The sequence below is a fragment of the Mastomys coucha genome, unplaced genomic scaffold, assembly GCF_008632895.1.
Source record: "Mastomys coucha isolate ucsf_1 unplaced genomic scaffold, UCSF_Mcou_1 pScaffold15, whole genome shotgun sequence".
In the NCBI taxonomy this organism is placed as follows: Eukaryota; Metazoa; Chordata; class Mammalia; order Rodentia; family Muridae; genus Mastomys; species Mastomys coucha.
The window spans coordinates 112,660,895-112,681,510 of NW_022196897.1; the positions used below are offsets into that span (position 1 = coordinate 112,660,895).

Genomic DNA, 20,616 nt, shown 5'->3' on the forward strand with positions numbered 1-20,616 from the left:
TTGGGCTCAGAGAGCCCAAGTTTAAAGAAAGGCCTGATGAGAAATGGAATAGAGAATGGTGTCCTTGTGAAGACCGCACCCAGCTAAACTTACAGCCAGTAAAAAGTCCAGAGGGATCTCCTAAAGCAAAGAAAAGTCTATTCAACACAGGAACGAATCACAGAATCAAAGCGTAGACAAATGTAAGGAAGGTGGTAGGCTCCATCCCAATCAGAAAGCAGGACTCGGCAGCTTCAGCAACAAAGAAGGATGCAGGAGTGAGCAAAGGGGTTGTAGATTCTTCCTCCATGGGAAAAGAAAGCTGGTGAAGCCAGGCAATGACCAGGGAGTCCCTGCATGGAGGACTGGAGAGGCCATCACATGAAACTGTGAAAATGAAGCCTAGATTGTGTTGGGGACCCCAAGATCTTGGAGATGCCGGAGCCATGGGATACTGTTAATCCTACTGGGTGAGAATAAGACCACTACCATAGCTTTGAGCCAAATTTAAAGTAAGCTTTGTTACAGGAAATATTAAAAGACCAGCACAGTCTGGTAGTGGCACACGCCTTTAATCCCAGCACTTGGGAGGCAGAGGCAGGTAGATTTCTGAGTTCGAGGCCAGCCTGGTCTACAGCTTGAGTTCCAGGACAACCAAGGCTATACAGAGAAACCCTGTCTCGAAAAAGAAGAAGAAAGAAAGAAAAAGAAAAAGACCACCACATTCACATGTTTTGCTGGGTACCAACGGGCCACATGGTTCCAGCAGAGTGTTCTCAACTAGGCGGTCTCTCTGACCTAGAGTGGCCAAAATGTCTGTACCCAACTGGATTAGTTCCCTTGGCGGATCGTTGCCATGCCAACCCCATGCAATGACTGCCCACTCCACAGCCACCACAACACCCAGCAACCCAGTAGAAATGAAACTCTTGAAACTTATAATTAATCAGATTTATATACCAATAAATTCTCAATTTCCAAGATGCCCACACAATAAATTCAGAGCCAATTGATAATGGTACAAATTGACCACCTAGATTAGACAAGTTACCCCAATTATTCTATCCTAATATGATATTAAATCTACCTGTAAGTATTTAAAAACACATGGATTCTGCTGAATCATCTTGCTCATCACCCTCCATCTTGCTTCCTCTCCTCTCACTGAAACTCTTAGCTCCACCTCCCCTTTCCCTGTCCAATCACAGGCCTCCTGCTGCACTAATATTTTAATGTACTTGGACAGGGAAAATCGTGCCACAAGCTTTAATTAAATACTGGCTGATGGACTCTAGTTAGGTCCCAGAAAATAGCCATGAGTTATACTGGCCAGGTGCTTATAAAGGCAACCTATAAGGCTATATACACCCCCCACTGGCTTCATCCAATAGGGGACAAGCATACATCCTGATGTACTTCCTGCCTAAGTGTGATCAAGCATATCCAGCACAGTTGAGTCAACCAAACTTGCCAGGGAAGTGAAAATGTATGACTTACTTCCTATGAACAATGATGCCTCCAGCATCTCAGGAAGGTATCTGTCCTCGGGAATAGGCCTTACAGGTTAGAGGTATTTTTGTTTTATGAATCTTTTAGGCACACTAATTAAAACTTAAAACCTTAAACCTAAAAAACTTAAACCTGCCAAGGAGAGCTGCGGCCCAAGTGGAACCAGCTAGAGAGAGGAGTGTGTTGCAAGGATGGAAGGAACAGAAGAACTCAAGAGCATCTTGACATCAGACATCAAGATGCAGAGTTTGGAGTTTGTCCTGCTGGGTCTGTCTTGCTTTGGTCCCGTGTCTCCTCACTATGCTCTCTTTCCTACCTTTTGGAATGGTGATGTATATTTTGTGCCATTATGTTGGCCGCCTGCGCCAACGTAAATAAAAGAAAGGGTTCTTCTGGTAATAGGAGTAAGAAATAGATAGGAAGAGAATGAAAGAGATAAGAAGAGATAGGCTAGCCATACTGTACCTTACCCACATGGGAAGATAAATATTAGACAACACAAGTTCTGGTCACTCAGTCATCTTGAATTTAATGCCTCCCCTTTGTTCCCCCAACAGGTAAAATACCTGGGGCAAAAACCCTTCCCCCAAAATACGTCAGTGTAACAGTCTAATCAGTGACTTCCTTGTTACTCTGTGGGGGTGGAGCTTCTGAATGTAACAGGCAGGCAGCTGCTGTGCTGGGGCCAAAGTGGTTGTTGTTTACTGTCCGGGCTTTGGGGAGGGAGTCCACACCATTATATGTTGGAATTATGTAATTTCCTTTTTTTTATTTTACAGGCGGTTAAAATTAAGAGATTGTCCTGAGTCTCAGAAAAGACTTTCAGACTTTTAAACAAGGTTGAGACCTGTGTCAGGCGGTGGTGGCGCAAGCCTTTAGTCCCAGCACTTGGGAGGTAGAGGCAGGTGGATTTCTGAGTTCGAGGCCAGCCTGGTCTACAGAATGAGTTCTAGGACAGCCAGGACTATATAGAGAAACCCTGTCTCAAAAAAACAAAAAACAAAAAAACAAAACAAAAAAACCAATGTTGAGACCTAAGATAGACTATAGGGACTTTTGAAGTTGGACTGAATACATTTTGCATTATGAGATGGCTCAAGCCCATGGGACCCAAGGAATGGAATGTGGTGGTTTAAATGAAAATGACCCCCATAGGCTCATATGTCTTGAACGCTTAGACCAGGTTGGTCAGACTTTTGGGAAAGATTAGAAAATGTGGTCTTGTGTCTTGTAGCATTCAAATCCACTGGGAAAGACCAAAGATTTATACTCAATTTAAATGTATTAATGAATTTATTTTTGCTCCTAGAACAGGACAGCGGTCTTAGAGCATGCTGTGCAGAAGTGGGGGGTAAAATGGGTTTTAAAAGCAGACATCAGCAGCTGTGTGTTACAGTTGTCCATAGAATCCACAGCTGGGCAGGAAAATTGCTTAACTTCCCTCAGTTGTTGCTTTCTTTTCTGATACATTGTAATAAAAAGTCTATTTCATTCTTTTGCCACAGTGATAAACAAGTTTGTCAGAAGTGAAGGCAACACTTAATACCTCATTGCCCTGTTTAAGATAAGGGCCGCTAGGATCTCCCAGCCCTCCCAGAGCAAAAGGGCAATAGCCCTTAAAGAACGCCTACCTCCACACTACATTTCTTTAGCCATCACAGGGGCCTCTGTAAATTATTATCCAGGTCTGAGCATGCTAATGTCTGGGATAGAGCAGTTTATTTTTAGGCAAGCAATAACAGTGTCATCAGGTTAGTGCTGGCTGTCATTTCCCCATATTGTCACTGGGTGTGGGCTTTGGGGTTCGATAGACTATGGAGACTTTTGCATTATGATATGACTACAAGCCCACTGGGGACAAGGAATGGATCCACCCCAGATTCAGTCTCAGTCTCCAACTTACAGATCAAAATTTAAGATCTAAGTTCTCAGTTTAAACCAGGTATAGTGATGCATAATTTAGACCCAGTGCTAGGTTGGCAGAGATCTATGAGTTCAAGGCCAGCCTGATCTACATAGAGAAGTCCAAAACAGCCAGGGTAGAGACCCCCAAACCCACAAGTTGCCTTGGTCATAGTGTCTTCACAGTGATAGAATAGTAACTAAGACAGTGACCATGCAGAACTGGAGTTGTGAGGGCAATCCCGACAGGCAGTGCAGAGGTTCCAAGGTGTTATAGCTCAGAGGTGGGAGTCTATCCCTGTGACTGGTGCTTGCTCTACAAGCACAGGAAGCTGGGGTTGGACACATGGAGCCCAGCCTTATAGGACCTTCTCAACCCAGATAGTGTAGGCTTTTCTTCTTCAAACTGAGGACACCGATACTTCAGACATGTCTAGGGTTGTGTTTTAAGATGGTGGCTGTGACTGGAGAATAAATATGGAAGCCAGGAAGGATGGCTCTGCTGTTATCCACACAAGTGACAGGTGTCCGAACTTGGTGGTGACTGGGTGAATGGAGAGATCAAAGTGTGCGAATGATGGCAAGAGTGGTAGTCAGGAGTTAGGTCCTACGGGAATGCTGGAACCATCCCAAGGCAATTCCTAGGGTAAGAGATACAGGAGTGCCTGGGATCCTCCCAGTGTAGACATTCATCATGTGGGAGAGGGCCACATGGGGAGAAGGCATCTGAATACAACTTAATCTAAAACTGCCCTCTGAGTCATTAAGATAGGCAGCCATACCTGTGCACTTAGACTTAAGAAGTGTCCTTGTCTCACTGAGTTGTTTTAAATGTATTATAAGTGAATGTTTGACTTGTACATTATATCCCATATACCGATTGTAAAAATGGGTAAAAATGTCTTGGGCAAAAAGGTACCATAAATAGGAGAAACATAAGATGTTCTATTATAGAGAAGTGATAGCTCGGGAGAAGGCTTGGTCAGTCCCAGCCAGAGACTAAAAGCTGAGCCAGGACTGGAACCTCCTGACGTGGGAAACACTCGCCCACAGCACAGTGCTGGACTGCTCCCACTAAATCATATTCATAATCTCCGGAACCTTCTGATGGAGCAGAGAAAAGCTGGCACTACTGTGAACATGATTTAGAAAGCACATTTGGGGTGTGTGGCTCTTTCTTCCATGTTGAAACATTCCCTTGTACCGAGAGAAGAGAGGCTCATGGAACCACTACCTGACTCACAAGGCCCTGCCACAAATAAGGACAGTTGCTAGAGACTGTCGGAGCTGCCTGCAAGCGAGCAGGAGCAGCAGGGATGCAGCCTGTGAGCTGTCATCCATGCTTGTGTAGGCTCCGGAGGTAGCTGCCTCTGTCACTCATGCTCCCATAAGCTGAGACTGGCCGCCTCATCAAGCTAGACATTATTTCGTTGGTCTGGCATTGGTGCCTAATCTGGATGAACGGTTTCACTCTCCCCAGGAAGCTACAGAGGAAAGAACTGCCTTTTGTTTGGGTTTACAGCAACTTATAAATAAGAATTACCAATTGCATACTCTTGCTTTCTGCCCATCATCCCATATGTAACCTGGACAGGGAGTGAAAGGGACCCAAGGCACACTCTCTGCAAGCTACCCTGATGCTCATTTCCATTTGATGAGGAGATATTTTATATCTGGGAGCATGAATTCTGTAAGATGGATGTCCCAGCCCTGCAGTGTGGATCTAGAAGACAGGAAGGCCTCTGCAGTCTTCCAGGGCAGGCAACAGGAGTCTGAACTTTGCTGGGGACTGGAAGATCAAAGTGTGTGTGAGGAGGGACATCGGGGAGTCACTGTTTAGCCTGTGACTACAGCAACACAGGAGCAAGCTTGCTGCCAGAGATTCAGGATGCATCAGCTCGAGGCCTGTCCCTGAAACAACCTGCCCCGCATCTGCGTTCTGTCCTTGTTGACTTGGTGTGCTCCTCACAGTGGGGCTGAGGCTAAGTGAAGTCACAGGAGGTCAAGAGAACACTTCTATCATCTTTGCTACTGCCACCCTTCCCACAGAGTCCAGAGGTGCTTAAATACAGATCTGACCTCCAAACAGGTGTTGTGTTTCCTCTTGCCTTTAATGTACCCTGGCCTTGATGGGCGTGGCCTCCTGAGGTATCATTCCTGAAGGGCATAACCAGGGATGATGCTGATACAGTGTTGACTGGGCACTCACATGCTGTGCCAGAATAGTTTTATTTTGGGGTATTATATACTTACAAGTTTAAAAATGATAAATTTTATGTACATAGATCTGGGAATTCTTTAAAGACAGTAAGCGGCTACAGAGAAACCATTTTCGACAGTACAAAATGGAAAGTAGAAAGGTCACAGAAAGTGACCAGAAGCACATGGATATAAAGATCAGACTGTCTTTACACTCCAGACTAAAGAGCTCCCCACTCCTAGGTGGATGTTACCCGTGTGAGACCTTCCAATAGCACGGAGCTTCCGAGCGGGCAGAGAACCAGCACCGTGGTGGCTGGCTATAGCCACACTACAGGCCCAGCACCTCTCCATAGTCACTAGGAAGCCATGGGCCTCCCGCTGCAGACGTCACAAAGTGGCCTCAGTCCCCTTGCATCACCAGAACATCAGAAAGATCCTCTGTGCCTTCTAGCTTCAGATTCTGAGGGAAGAGAAGAAAGAAACACAGGCTTTAATAGACTTGAGAACAGAATCCTGAGACACATTTTAGTTGAGGAGACAAGGCGACTACAGAGAATGAGTTGTTTCATCATTAAAAGGAAAGTCATGGCAAATACAGTGTGCACAAAGCTGCTTCTCAGGCCTTGCCAAGTACAGGGAAAAGCAAACATCTTTCTCTGCCTCTGCTGTAGTTAACAGGACTCCCACAGAAGACTAACCTGTCCACATAGGCCCACTACCCTATCCCTGAGCTGTTACACCAACAGCTGCGCTCTGCTCAGCAGCCATCTCACACCTCTCTCATCTTAACTTCAGGCAGCTTTTCCCTTAGGGCTAACTGACTACCAAGAGAAGACTGTCCTTTTCCCTCAAAGGTGCAGTGGTGAGACCTGCTGACACTCAGCATCTGTCCCATACTCTTCCCTAACTTGTCTTCCTGGTATGTTGTAGCTCAGGTTCTAGAAGCTGTTGAGATGGGGATGGAGCTCAGTGGCGGAGCATTTGCCTAACATGGAATGCCTAAGTTCGATCTCTAGCGTGGGGTGGGGTGCAGCAGTGGTGGTTCCAGTTTGGCCGGTCAGTTGTACGCTGTTGGCTATAGAGGCAGAGGGAAAAGAAGCAGAGCCATCCCGTTCCTATGGCCCACACACAATGAAGGATGAATAGGGTCCACTTGGGAGTGACTAAAGGAGAAAAGAACAGATCAAGGTCTGGGACAAAGTGTTTGGGGATGTTTCCCTTGGGGGTGCTAAGCTCTGAGTCATCACAGAACTCTTAGGAAATGTCAAAATGTTCCAAGTCTGATCCTGTATCAGCCTGACAGTGCAAGGGCCGTGGCCATCTTGCATTCTTCAGATATCCAGGCCTCTACAGGGGAGACTTGACGGCAGCAAGAGGGAGTCAAGCTGCTAAAACCTTCGCCATCACTAGGGAATGGGGCAGAGCTGCAGAGCAGGGGCCTCAGTGAGCCACACTCCTACTCCAAATGGGTCTCAACGGCCACGGCGCACACTCTTTCTTGTCAAGGTACTAACAGTACCCTAGTCAGTTATCCAGCTTTTCTTAGCTGAATAACTTTGGGTTTCTGGCATGACAGCTACTTCAGCTTCTGTCAGGAACCACAGAGACATTTCTACTGCCATAAGCAGAGAGGTCCTGTGTGCCTGCGCTCTAGGCCCCATGGGCTTGGTTTTTTTTTTTTTTTTTTTTAAAGATCTTTATTTTTATTGAGCTGGGTGATGGTGGTGGTACACACCTTAATCCCAGCACTCAGAAGGCAGAGGCAGGCAGATCTCTGAATTTGAGACCAGCTTGGTCTACAGAGCAAGTTCCAAGATAGCCAGGGCTACATAGAGAAACCCTGTCTAGAAAAAAAATTTTTTTATTTTACTCATGTGTGTGTCTGTCTCTGTGTGTGTTTGTGTAAAGGGTGTCAGATCTCCTTGAGCTGGAGTTAGAAGAGTTGTGTGTTGCTCAATATGGGTGCTGGGAACTGAAGAGGGGTATGTTCTTAGTACCCCATATTAGCTTACCCACTAATATGGCAACCCAGAAGATCTGCTATAAAAGCTCTAGTGAACTGGCAGAGAGGCAGATTCAAATGCCCCTCTACTTATATGCACGACTTACCTTTTCATTTGCTAAATGCAGGAGACAAGCAAAAGCCAGGGGTATGGAGAGGTTTTGAGCCATGAGCGGCGGCAGCCTGAAAGAAAAGGGCAAGCACTGAGTAGGTCATGCAACCCAGAGAACAATGCAACTCCTTCAAGTGTTTCTATAAAGTGAGATGTGGATAATGGGCCCTTTATGCTAAAAGTCCCACCAAGAAGTTGCCCAGAGTTCAGAGGGGACAGTGCACTCTAGCCCTATGTCTATTAGCACGCACCTCATCTGCAGGTCCTTTGTGAGTGCACCGAGTTTCTTCTCACTAGCCACTTCCTCCGGGGCCCCTTCCTTTCCATTTTCAGTATGTTTTGCCTAACCAAAACAAGCATATTTATGAATTGAAACAAAAGAAACTTACAAAACTTTAAATCCCATAAATAAAAGTGTACTGAATGAAGCAAAAATAAATTCTCAGGTATCTGAGACTTTAAGGAGGGGTCTTAGTTTGGTCCCCACACTGGCACTCTTAAGAGGTGATAGAATTTTTGTTCTGTTTTGGGGTTCCTATGTAGTGCTAGCAGTCCTGAAACTTACTATGTGGACCAGGCTGGCTTTGAACTTACAGAGGTCCATCCACCTGCCTCTGGCATGAGCCAGCACGCCTGGCTGAGTTACTGGAATTCATGGAGGTGTGACTGTGGATAGTGGACCATATGTCCTTGTTCTTTCATATTCTAGCCATGATACAAGTGGTTAGACCCTACTTTGTGCTTCTGTAAGATACGAGTATGAGACCAAAGCAACGGGGCTAACCCACTGCAGACTGAAACCTCTAAAACTGAGCCAATGTATATATGCCTTTTCTTTGAGGTGAGGGTCTCTGCTGTTACAGCACACACACAAACATTGTGACTGAGGCTTTCTCTGATATATCCGAGACCAGGCAGCTTAGGGTCCTCAATAATCATGAATTCCATTGCACAGCCAGCAAAATGTGTAAGGAAGAACCGAGTTTGTAAAGCCCAATGAACAGCTAATCAGGGTTCTGAGGCTGAACACTTAGTCGCGAGTCACGGCTTGCCTCACTCTCAGGAGAAGGAATCTGGCAGCGTGATTATTTCTCCAATGTTCCTGCTAAGAATGGACACCCTAAGTCAGAACACCACCTCAAAGCAGCAACACTTTCTGACACCTGTAAGGTAGTCCCAGTGCTTTGTAAGACGTCATATTTTAAGTCAAAGCTTCTATCTGGACATTTTATTACCAGTAAGTAAGATAGTGGCCAAGGCATTAGCTTGCCGTGTGGGGCCCACTTCTCTGCTGAGACAGTCTCTTCTTCCAAGTCAAGATATGTGCTTTTTGTTGTTATTGTTTTTGGTTTTTCGAGACAGGGTTTCTCTGTGTAGCCCTGGCTGTCCTGGAACTCACTCTGTAGACCAGGCTGGCCTTGAACTCAGAAACCCTCCTGCCTCTGCCTCCCAAGTGCTGGGATTAAAGGCGTGCGCCACCACTGCCCGGCCATGATATGTGTTTTAAACTTTGACTGCATCTCTCTGCTCTGGGGCATGGACCACACTGAGGAATCATGAGCTGTAGACACCAGCTCTCCCTCCCCTCCTGCACCCCGGGAACCTGAGGAGCATGCGTGATGTTACCTCTGTGTCAGCCTCCTTTCTAGAACACTCTGTCAGCAGATCCCACATATTCTGCTTCAGCTTCTTCATGTCCATCTTTTTGGCAGTCTTGGCATAATGAATTTCTATTTTATTCACCTGAAATAGGTGTAACAAAGCAAAGTGAGGCAGAAGAAAAGCATCCACTATCAATTTACTGTAAAATAGAAATCTGGTTTTTGTTTTGTTTTGTTTTGGTTTTGGTTTTTTGAGACAAGGTTTCTCTGTATAGACCTGGCTGTCCTGGAACTCACTCTGTTGACCAGGCTGTCCTCGAACTCAGAAATCCACCTGCCACTGCCTCCCAAGTGCTGGGATTAAAGGTGTGTACCACCACTGCCCAGCAAAATAGAAGTCTGGAATGAAAAAGTTGGAAGTCAAGGAGGAATCACAGCCAGGCACAGTGGCACACACCTTTGATGCCAGGCACAGTGGCACACACCTTTGATGCCAGCCCTCCAAGGCAGAGGCAAGTGAATCTCTGTGAGTTAAACAACAGCCTGGTCTACAGAGTCAGTTCCAGGACAGCCAGAGCTACAAAGTGAAACCCTGTCTCAAAAACAAAAGCAAAAAAGCAAGCCAGTCTCAACACCATATACAGAGCTGCCTGGCTGCTGTTTTGCTTTTTAAGACAGTCTCATGTAGCCAAGTCTGGCCTGGCTTACTATTTATTTAGATCCTAAACTTGTCAACCTCTTGCCTCCAAGCTATTGTGCTGGCATTACTAGTGTGCAGGGGATCGAACCTAGCGCTTTGTATATGCTAGGTAAACATTCCACCAACAAAGCATATCCCAGACCCTAACTTCTTTTAATCAGAGGAAATTTAGATTAAGACCAAGAACTGCAGTGTAAGAGTGAGTATATGAAACACCCAGCCTGGCTCTTGGGATGGGGCATCAGGTATTTCACACATGACATGAACTGAATCTGGCCAAGGTCTTTCAGAGGGCACAGCAATGCTCTCTGCTACAGCCTTCATTCATTTACTTTATTGGTGTGACCAATCCACTCCTACTTATGGCTTGGGTTTGATTCTCAACACTGCAAAAGTAAATAAAAGTTAATAAGATAAAATAAGGTCTTTGGAAAGATGTCCCTTCCACATAACCTAAGTGGTCAATGCCAATAGTCAGGAAGCAGTTTAGCCAGCGCAACCCTTTGTGAAACTCAGGTAACAGGTTAAGATGGAAATGGAAAACAGGTAGAACCCAGGCTGAGGGGACTCACATCGATCAGAGAGGAGTTAAACAGATAGCCAGGAAACCTCACGATTCCTTGCTGTCTCTCTCTCTTCCTTACCTTCTGAGGCTCAGCCACCAAGTTCGACTCTCCATAAGTTGTGATGTCTACTCCTTGGCTTTCAGGAAAAATGTGACCATTCTCTTGTGTTGTCTTTGGATCAGATTCAAGGTCAAGGGGCCCAACTGGTTCCGTAAATAAATTGTCTGCCTCTTCATAATCACTGTCCGCAGCCTGGGCAAGGAGACAACCCTTCAAGTTTGGCAGATGCTGTCAAAGGAGCTTAGATGCCACCGGGGAGACTCTATGTACACAAAGCGAGCAGAGTCCCACCAGTGTAGCCTGCTCGCTCACTTCCTGCTTCTCACAAACCCTACTACAGAGAGGGATCTCTTATCAGCCTGAGACCTCAGAAGCACGAGTTTAAAGAGTGCAATGACTACAGAGACCAGTGTCCCCTTTGCTTAGTAACTAGATAAATATTTCACCTTACAGAAAACATTTCCAAAACGCCTGCATCCCTCGCCCAACAAGAGCACAGAGCAGGAGCTGGGCATGTTGCTCAGTTCAGAGCACACATACATTACATGTGAGGTACTGGGTTCCATCCTTCCCACCTGAGAACAGTACAGGAAATCCCAGGTGCTATCTAATTTGGCAGCAGGAGCAATGCCCTTATACATTCTGGACACAGACTCTCATGAATCACAAGATGGCCTTACACTTGCCTTGCCAGAACTTCCGATCCACCTTCCTCCACCTCCTGGCTAGGAGGTGTGTGCCACCATACCCAGTATGATGGTTAGAATTAAAATGCCCCCATCCTGGGCTGGTGAGATGGCTCAGTGGTTAAGAGTACCGACTGTTCTTCTGAAGGTCCAAAGTTCAAATCCCAACAACCACATTGTGGCTCACAACCATCTGTAATGAGATCTGACGCCCTCTTCTCGGGTGTCTGAAGACAGCTACAGTGTACTTAGATATAATAAATAAATCTTTAAAAATAAAAGCCCCCATCCATAGACTCACAGGGAGTGGCACTATTAGGTGTGGTTTTGTTGGAGGAATGTCACTGGGGGTGAGCTTTCAGGTTTTCAGAAGCTTAGGTCTCCCCACCACACCCCCATCCCCCTGTCTCTCTCTCTCTCTCTCTCCCTGCTGCCCACCATCTAGATATGGAACTCTCAGTTACCTTTCTAGCAATACATCTGCCTGCCTGTCGCCATGTTTCCACGATGCTACTAATGGACTAACCCTCTGTAAGCCAGCCCTAATTAAACGTTTTCCTTTATAAGAGCTGCCAGTCATGGTGTCTTCATAGCACTACAACTCTGACTGGGACACCTGGTTTACAAGGTGCTGGGAGCAAAGCCCTGGCTTCATTCATGCTGGTCTACAGTCTCAGCCCACAGAAAGCCATTCTCAGAACCAAGCCCAGAGCGAACAGATCAGAACTGTGAGATAGGCGGTAGGCAGAACTCTAAACAGGTCCCCTGGCTGGTCCTTACAGGTATTGGAAAAGCATCGGCCAAGAGGTCAGACTAGATTCTCTCTCCCCAGAGTAAGGAAAGAGACAGAATAAGAGAAGAGGCAAGAGCTCTTCTCCTCTTACCTCAAGTCCAGGACAATAGTTGGAGGTGTCGTTAGGGTTGTTATAATCATAGTCTTCAATTTCCTCATAGTGCTCAGTCTTTGCCTTCTGGTTCTGGCCCATCTTAAGTGACTAGAAGAGAGGAGGGGGTGTGCAAAAAGAAATCTCTAGAAAAGCAGCCACTGGACAAAGCTGGGGATATCAATCTTGTTCCTTATTTCAGTCTCATTTTAGAATGACATGACCCTAGAGTGGGGGGTTTAAACGGCTACATAGTCTAACCAAGACTCCACTGTACAGAATGCAAAGGACAGGACACAGAGCCTCTACTCACCCCCCAAACCAAAACACTTCCTCTTCTGATCTGCAACTGCAGTTTTATTTTAAAACAAAGCCTGGCCACCCATCTACAGCTTTCTAAAAGAAACTCAACTTGTACTTGAACAAGCCTGCTAAGAACTCCTTATCTTAAAGGCAGCCCACTGGGGCTGCGGGGAGGACTCAGTGTAGTGCCGGCCCTGCAAGCTCGAGGCCCATGTCTGTCTGGATCTCCAACACCCATGTAAAAAGCAGGTGTGGCTGCCCACGTCTAACCCTCATTCAGGAAAGCCGAGAGATGGGTCCCTAGAACTCTGCTGGCCAGCCAGTTTAGCTAACTGGTGAGTACAGGGTGAAGTGAGACACTCTCAGAAAAGATTTAGGAGGATGCTCAGTGGGTGCAGCTGCTTGCCACTAAGCCTGACAACTTAAGGTCAATCCCCTGGTTCAATATGGTAGGAGAAGAAAACTGACTCCTCAAAGTTATCCCCTGACCTCTACACACACAGTGGTACCCATGTGCATATTCCCACACAGGATATACATGAAAGACACCCAACATCTACATCTGTCCCAGCATATACACATGCATGAGCACACACGTGCACATAAAATAAAAAAATAAATAAAAATAAAAAAATAAAGGCAGCCGCCTCTTGCTAGGACAAGCGCTGCTCTCACTACACAGCAAAGAAAGAAGCAGCTAGCTCCCTCCCCTACTTTTCCCTGAGTTCTCATTCAGCCTTGCACAGCCCACAGAACCGTGCCTCCCTTATGGGAGTGCTCAGTGACCACACCCCTCAAGCATCCGTGGCTCTTTACCCTGTAGTCTATTTTTAGGATATGTCTTTGAGTTGAGGAGAATATGGCTGGAAATGGATTTAGCTTGCAACACTTATCTTGATGATTCTAATACAATCTAAAATCAACTCTTTAAAATGATATTTCTATAATATAAACTCAAAGATAATATCAAACATTTAGTGAGTTAAGGAATGGCCCACTAGCCAAGCAGTGATGGCACGTGCTCTTAATGTTAGTTCATGAGGCAGAGGCAGGCAGATCTCTGTGAGTTGCCAGCCTGGCCAACAGAGCTAATTCTAGGACAGCCAGAGCTACTATGCAGAGAAACACTGTCTCAAAAAACCAAAAAGAAAAACCAGAAAGAGAAATGCCCAACTTTCTTCCACTGTTTCTTATGACAGACACATGGAGCTCTTCTCCATTGGAAACCCTTCTCTGTGCATGTGCGAGCTTGCCCCTTGCCAAGCTTTTGAGTCCTTCTCACAGTGTGGCTCCACGGAAGAAGAAGACCTCCAGCTCCAGCTGCCTGCCTGCCTGCCTCTCTGTGATTCTGAGTACAATAAAGACCTCAAGTTCTTTCTTCCATAGAAACAATTACAAGCAAGGCATGGCGGCTCATCCTAGCATGTGGGAGGTGGAAACAGAAAGCTGGACTATACAGTGAGCTTCAAGCTAGCTTGAGCTACATACAGGATACGATCCTGGGTGGGAGTGGAGGTTGGGAACAAAAAACAAAAGCAATTTGTAGAAAACCAGCTACTGACAGGGGTTGGGGAAATCAAACAGTAAATGCCAGGTCCCACAGTAGGAGGGCTATTCTCCATCACCGGCACCTCTGAATATGCAAATTACCATCTTAGCTATCCTACTGATAGGTCCACAATCACTGCTACAGGGAGGGTGGGCGGCCATCCAGGAGCTTTGCTGTGCGGCTATACCTCAGCCTTGCTTGGCCATCATGCATCAGACTGTCTGTCCCTGCTGGGGCCACAGCTGCAACTCATTTCTGCTAAGTGAACAACATCGATCAGAAAGAAAACATGCCAGTCTGTTTAACTAGAATGTAGCATATTGAATTCAGAAAAATATATGCATATCATTAAAACTGCATGGTGACTAAACCTAGTAGTGCACAACTGGAATCCTGGTCCTTCAAAGTGCTGAAGCATGAGGAGCCCAAGACCGAGGCAAGTTGGGAATATGTAGCGAGTTCAAGGCCAGCCTGAGCTACAAAAGGAACAAAAGCTAGAACACGCTCCTTAGTCAAGTTCAATCCCTAGTACCACAAAAAGAGGAAAAGAACTCAAGCTCTTGTAGAGTAACAGACAAAATAAGGAGGAAACCACAAACCAGCACCACAAACTAGCGCAAGAGCAAACTACGAGAGCTGGTCTGCAACCCAGGCGAGGCTGAGCGCTCTGAGCCATGGGGTGTAACCCAGGCGGAGCTCTGCAGCCTCTGTCCTCAGCTCTGCCTCATCATCTGCTCTCTGTGATCCTTCCTGGACTCCTCCCTTTCCTTTGAGGTACTGCCCAACAGCAACAGGACAAGCCTCCTGATCCACACAGGCCATCACCAGGCCTGGTAGCCACGACAGCTTACAGGAAGGGAGGCACCATCTTACCCTTACGCCTGGTTTGAGGTGAAGCTGGGCCAGGTTATCAGTTTCATAGTGGAAATCTGTGGGAAGAGTGGTGGCTCTCCAATTCTGGTTCTCCAAAGTGGACTTGGTCAGAATGGTAGCAGCCTATTTGTTTTTAAAAAAAAATCTTAATTACAATGATAGATATAACTTTTAGGCATTTAGGAAGGGTTTGGGCATTGCTCTACTACTTGTAACTCTTGGGTCTGTATGAAGTGACTGTACTGGGCATGAAAGCAGATGCATTTAATCGAAGTACTCAGAGGGCTGAGGCAGGCACACTGACATGAGTTCAAGGCCAGCTGGGGCTGTAGAGGGCAGAAGACTGGGCTACATGGTGTTACCCTATCTAAAACCCTAAACTTTCCTGACCCTGCCACTCACTTTGTTTCTCAATGGTCCCTCAGGGACTGAGGGAGAGAACAGACTTGTTTACCAGTTAAAGTTATAGCTAGGCATGGAGGCACAATGGGGAGTACAGTCAGGAGGAACAGAAATCTAAGGCCAGCCTCATCTATAGCAAGTTTGAGGACAGCCTGATACAAAAAAATCTATTTCTAAAAAAACTGAAATATACAATAACTTTCTGCTTGTTTCTTTTGTTGTGGGTCTCTCTATGAAACCTGGATTAGTCTGGAACTCAGAGAGTCACTGCCTCTGCCAGGTACAGAGATTAAAGGCATGCACCACTACAGCAGGCTGTACAATGACTTTGTTGTTGTGGTAGTGGTTTTTCGAGATAGGGTTTCTCTGTGTAGCTTTGGCTGTCCTGGAACTCACTCTGTAGACCAGACTAGCCTCAAACTCGGAGATCTGCCTGCCTCTGTCTCCCAAGTTCTGGGATTAAAGGTGTGCACCACCAGCATCCAGCCTGTACAGTGATTTTTGAAATTCCGTCTGAAAGGGCAAGAGGAGCGCAGTCGTCTAAGAAGGGCACGGAGATCTGGCACAAACCTTTGTTTTCTGAAAATATGCATCAAAATCAATATCGTCATCAAAATTAATTTCAAAGTCTTTCTTTGCACTCTTCTTTTTGTTCTTGGTGCAGGAGGCAGCATCTTCTGCAGAAATAAACAGTTTACAACCATGTTCGCCTCTGTGCCAACATTATTCTCATCTCACATCTATCAAGGGCCTTGTCAAGCTTGAGGTGCATTTATGGCAGCTATGCATCACTCCAGTATAGAATCACACCTCACGCCCATCTAAACAATGTTTGTGGAGGGCTGGAGGGGACTCCCTCGTGCCACTCCTACAACTTAAGTCGTGCTGGTTAATGGAAGCAGAGTAAGGCCATGAGCCCCGTTCTCCTGACTAAATCTCACTCTTGTCCTTCATGTTTAGACTCTCCAGTGACTTACACTGACTGTGCAGCCAGAGGCTGGCTCAGCTCCCCTGCTTCTGCTCCTCCTCAGGAAATGCAAAGAACAGAGATCAGCAGCATCTCTCTTCTCTGCCTACTGTAGACCGCAGGCAGCATGTGTTGCACTGCAGGGTCTTCAAGTCCCACCCACACGACTTACGCTTGGGTCGAGGCCTAAAGCGCCAGTGATCTGGGCCAGCCCACATCTTCATGGTCCGGGGACTGAAATACGAGTATTCTCCAGGTTTCATGGATAAAAAGGAGCACATGGTTTGGATGTCTCTGTCCCCGAGGGAAATTTCTTCCCTGTAACACATATGAAATCATTGGTTCGTGTATACTGCATGGAATATAAACCATACAGTTACACATAAAGAATCTAATGAAACTGGAAATGCTAGCCACCTCCTCTACCAAAAAGGAGCACTTCCTTCTTTCTTTTTTAGTATTTTTTTTTTCAAATTTTATTTTGTATGTGTGGATATTTTGCCTACATGAATTACATGAATTGTGCCCGGATTCCCTGGAACTGGAATTACAGGTGGTTGTGAGCAACCACTGGGACTCAACAGTCACAGAAGCAGCCTTTCTAAGAATAAGTCCAAGTAAGCACTTGATTTAGAAACCAGCAAATGAGCTGGGGGGTGGTGGCGCATGCCTTTAATCCTAGCACTTAGGAGGCAGGCATAGGTGCCTGTGAGTTCAAGGTTAGACTGGTCTATAGAGTGAATTCCAGGACAGCCAGGGCTACACAGTAAGACCCTGTCTAGAGAAACAAACAAGCAAGCAAGCAAAAGAAGCCCCCAAGTTTTACTTGTTGAGTGGTTCCAACTGTACCCCATCTGAGGGACAAGAAAACAGGTAGAAAAGTCAAGGACTTTTTGTGATTTTAGGCAGGTCTCTGAATAGCTCTGGAGAGCCTGAGACTCACTACACACCAGGAGAACAGCAGTGCTGGGCTGGTATGGTGGCATGCATAGGTAGGATGAGGCAGGAGGATCTTGAGATTGAAGTTAGCCTAGGCTACACAGTGATATTTGCTCTCAAAAAATAAGCACAGGCTGCCTGAGCTGAGAGCTGGATGCAATTGTCTGAGTCTCAGACTTGGGTCTTCTCACATGTATGGATTTTGCTATTCAACATGACAATCTTAGTTTCCATTTGTTGACTGACTGCGACCCCTAGACGCTGCCTTAGTTCCTTCTAAAAGTGAAAAATATGCTCCACTTTATATACTTAGCTCCAAACACTTTAGGACCCTTTCTAAAAAACAATCTGTTATGTCATCCAGCTTCATTTGCTATTTGTGATACACAGAGCCTGTTCAGCTCAGCAGCTTTGGTGTGTGAAGGAGCCCTCTCCTCAGGCACCTCTGCGGGCCTGTGAGGATAAAGGTGATGAGTGAGATCTTTGATGGTGGCTTTGTGCTGGTACTGAGCTGAGAATGAATCCTTAGGGCACACTCTACAGGGTAAGAAAAAGAAAAAAACTGTAAAAAAGCAGATTGGTTTTCTCTATAGAATCTCAAAAACAACAAAAATAAACCAAAAACACATCCAAACAAAAAGCCCAAGAAACTACATATTTCAAACGTAATTTTTAAAGTTAAAACAAAGAAGCCCCCCGTTTCCGGCCCATTGGATCAGTGCTGTCATGGACTAACGTGTGTAGTCCCTCAGAGCTACACACAGAACAAGACTGCTCAGAGCCTCCCTCATGGGTCCCACCCGCACTCAGCTCAGCGGTTAAGCACTTCCAGGCAGAGGTGTAAGGAGCCTGCCTCCCTTCCCAACAGCCTGGCCTGATGCCATGCAGAGGCCCCCGCAGGCTTACAGAACTCTCCAGTCACCCGAAATATCCTCCAACACATTCTGGTTGGCAGACACCCCTTGCCCAACTCTATATAACTAACAAAATCTATATCATACTGCATCTTAAGGCTGCTCCTCCCAATCTTCACTTCTTAGGGGTCTATCTCTGTCACATCTTCCTGACATTGCAAGGCCCCTCCCCTTCAGTCTAATTATCCTAATGCCACTGAGCTAACAATTCCTGCCAGCCAGCTCAGTAGCAACTGTCAGCCAGCAGAATACTTCAGTCTTTTAATCTCAGAGTGGGAGTGAGAGCTGCCTGAGCAGTTCTATAATGAAGTGGATCACCAACACGCAAAGCCTGGTGTGACCCTGTGAGGCAGCCATGTGTTCAGCCATGTGTTCGGCATGGCATACCAGTCAGGCTAACTGGAGCTAGAGGCCTATTTAGAAACATTCTGGGACCCCGGGGGCCTTACTGGTTGCTTTGGACCTGACAGAGCTCCTTCCAGCTCCGGAACTCTTCATGATCCCCAGCTGCAGCGGGGTCTGGCTCATCATTGTCAACAAAATCTTCGACCAGGGGCCCATCAGGGACATTTTCTTCATCGTCTTCAACCTCAGCATTGACGTCAAATACTTGATCATTCTTCTTAAACTTGTCTACCAGGGCCGACACAGACTACAAGGAGAAGACAGAGCTCTCCAGCTGTCTCCGTTCTCAGGATCGCCCCAGCTCATCCCTGGAAAGTAGCCGCCCTCATTTTCAGCCTCTCTTTTTCCTGGCCCTGCCCCCACACCCCACCCGCCAGAAGCAGCACCAGGAGGAAGTTTACATTGTGCAGCGCAGGTTGAGACTGCATTGTGTTAGGCACATTTTGTAAAACACTAAACAGGAATCTGCATTCACTGGCTGCCTGTTTAAAGAACAGAGTTTTCCATGGAGACAGTTTATGTTGGAAGTTGTAATAAGTAGGCTAAAGGGGGCCCTGCTAAAAATACACCAAGGAAGGCTTTAAACAGGACAGTTTCTCAGGAAACAGTGTGCCAAGGGACTTAACCCCCAAAGAAGGAAATGCCTCTAGCCGGACAGTAGCTGGAGACCAGAGGCTACTGTGATAAGCATGTTCAAGGGCAAATCTGACCCTCGGGAAGCAAATGAAGAGACAGAAAGCTGACCCCAGAACCTACAACTGTATGATGGTCCAGCTGGGGATCACAGCCCCACCCTCCCAGCTAGGCTGAGAATTCCTACACAAGTGCCAAAGGAAATATTCTCTGTGTTCCTGAATAAATAAAGTCCAAGTCTCAGCTATGGTTCCCACTGAGAAGAACTGATCTTGGACTAGCTAAGTGAAACCACCAGCCACCAGGAAACACCCCGAGCCTTATAAACTCCAAAGTTGACTGTACCTCATTATGTGTTTCGCTGTCCCATTTAGTAAACTGGAACCCAGCCAGGGAAGGGCAGAGCAGGCGGTCTTCCACACACTGTTGCAAGGGAGCTGGGGGACAGCAAGATCATGGGAGAGATTACAGGGGGACCAAGGCTGCCACTTTAGAATGACACAGAGAGAGGGAGAGGCAGTCACCTCACTCCCTCAAAGTTGGCTGGGTGCCAACCTCCTGACACTGACGCAGGTGCACTCACAGTGTAGTCGGACTAAATGTTATTCCCAGAGTTAAGTGCAAAGGAGAAACTAGAAGCACAGACATTTCATTCTGAAGTGTAGCTTGAAAATGTATAAGTCTTTCTTTAAAAGCACACTAAGTCACAAAATGGTACTCCTTTTCAGTCTGAAACTATAAAGTAGCTACAGATGACATATCTCAGAGGATCAGAGCCATAGCTAAGGGCATAAACACAGAAAACAAATTGCTAGCACAGTTATACTGAGCAAAACTTCTACAAGAATAGAAAGAATAGGGGTCTGGAGAGATGGCTTTGCAGTTAAAGAGCACCGACTACTCTTCCAAAGGTCCTGAGTTCAATTCCCGGCAACCACATGGTGGCTTACAACCATCTGTAATGGGATTAGATGCCCTCTTCTGGTGTGTCTGAAGATAGCTACAGTGATGTCATATATGTAAAAATAAATGGCTACATGATGTAAAAAAAAAAAAAAAAGGACCACACCCAGAGGAAGCTCCACTCTCAGGTGCTCTGACACACCCAGGATCAGAGGTAAGCAGGAACCAACATCTGTCCCAACACTGGGAATAATTGGGTCCAGCGGGACCAGGCACACAGGAACTCCGCCAGCCCAGTGACTCCAGTTCCTTCCAGTCTGTTGGGGGTAGTGTTCTGAGCAGACCTTGGGCACAAGCTCTGCAGCCAGTCCCACAACTCACAGAGAAAGCCACACTCCCAGGTGATTTAACAAGCCCAGGATCCCAGGATCCCAGGATCCCAGAATCACAAGATCACAGTCAGCTTGATTCTGAGGAGTTCTGAAACAACCAGGATCACAGGAAGGACAGGCTCCAGTCAGATTT

The 20,616-nt window shown here is 46.4% G+C and overlaps 1 protein-coding gene across 3 annotated transcripts in view; it reads right to left on the minus strand.

Annotated features, from left to right (window-relative positions):
* Positions 1 to 5,586: 5,586 nt before the first annotated feature.
* Positions 5,587 to 20,616, minus strand: part of Ncaph (non-SMC condensin I complex subunit H) — a 38,923-nt gene continuing 23,893 nt past the window's right edge. For 2 of the 3 annotated variants that reach the window (XM_031371801.1, XM_031371800.1), the window contains exons 8-18: positions 19,534 to 19,625; positions 18,600 to 18,802; positions 16,470 to 16,615; positions 15,901 to 16,007; positions 14,929 to 15,051; positions 12,204 to 12,314; positions 10,652 to 10,825; positions 9,333 to 9,449; positions 7,958 to 8,049; positions 7,702 to 7,777; positions 5,587 to 6,052 (exon numbers count right to left, since the gene is read on the minus strand). In XM_031371801.1, the coding sequence (XP_031227661.1) occupies positions 5,993 to 6,052; positions 7,702 to 7,777; positions 7,958 to 8,049; positions 9,333 to 9,449; positions 10,652 to 10,825; positions 12,204 to 12,314; positions 14,929 to 15,051; positions 15,901 to 16,007; positions 16,470 to 16,615; positions 18,600 to 18,802; positions 19,534 to 19,625 (1,301 nt within the window). In that variant the 3' untranslated portion in view covers positions 5,587 to 5,992. The remainder of the gene's footprint in view (positions 6,053 to 7,701; positions 7,778 to 7,957; positions 8,050 to 9,332; positions 9,450 to 10,651; positions 10,826 to 12,203; positions 12,315 to 14,928; positions 15,052 to 15,900; positions 16,008 to 16,469; positions 16,616 to 18,599; positions 18,803 to 19,533; positions 19,626 to 20,616) is intronic. The other variant, XM_031371802.1, reaches the window with a different exon arrangement.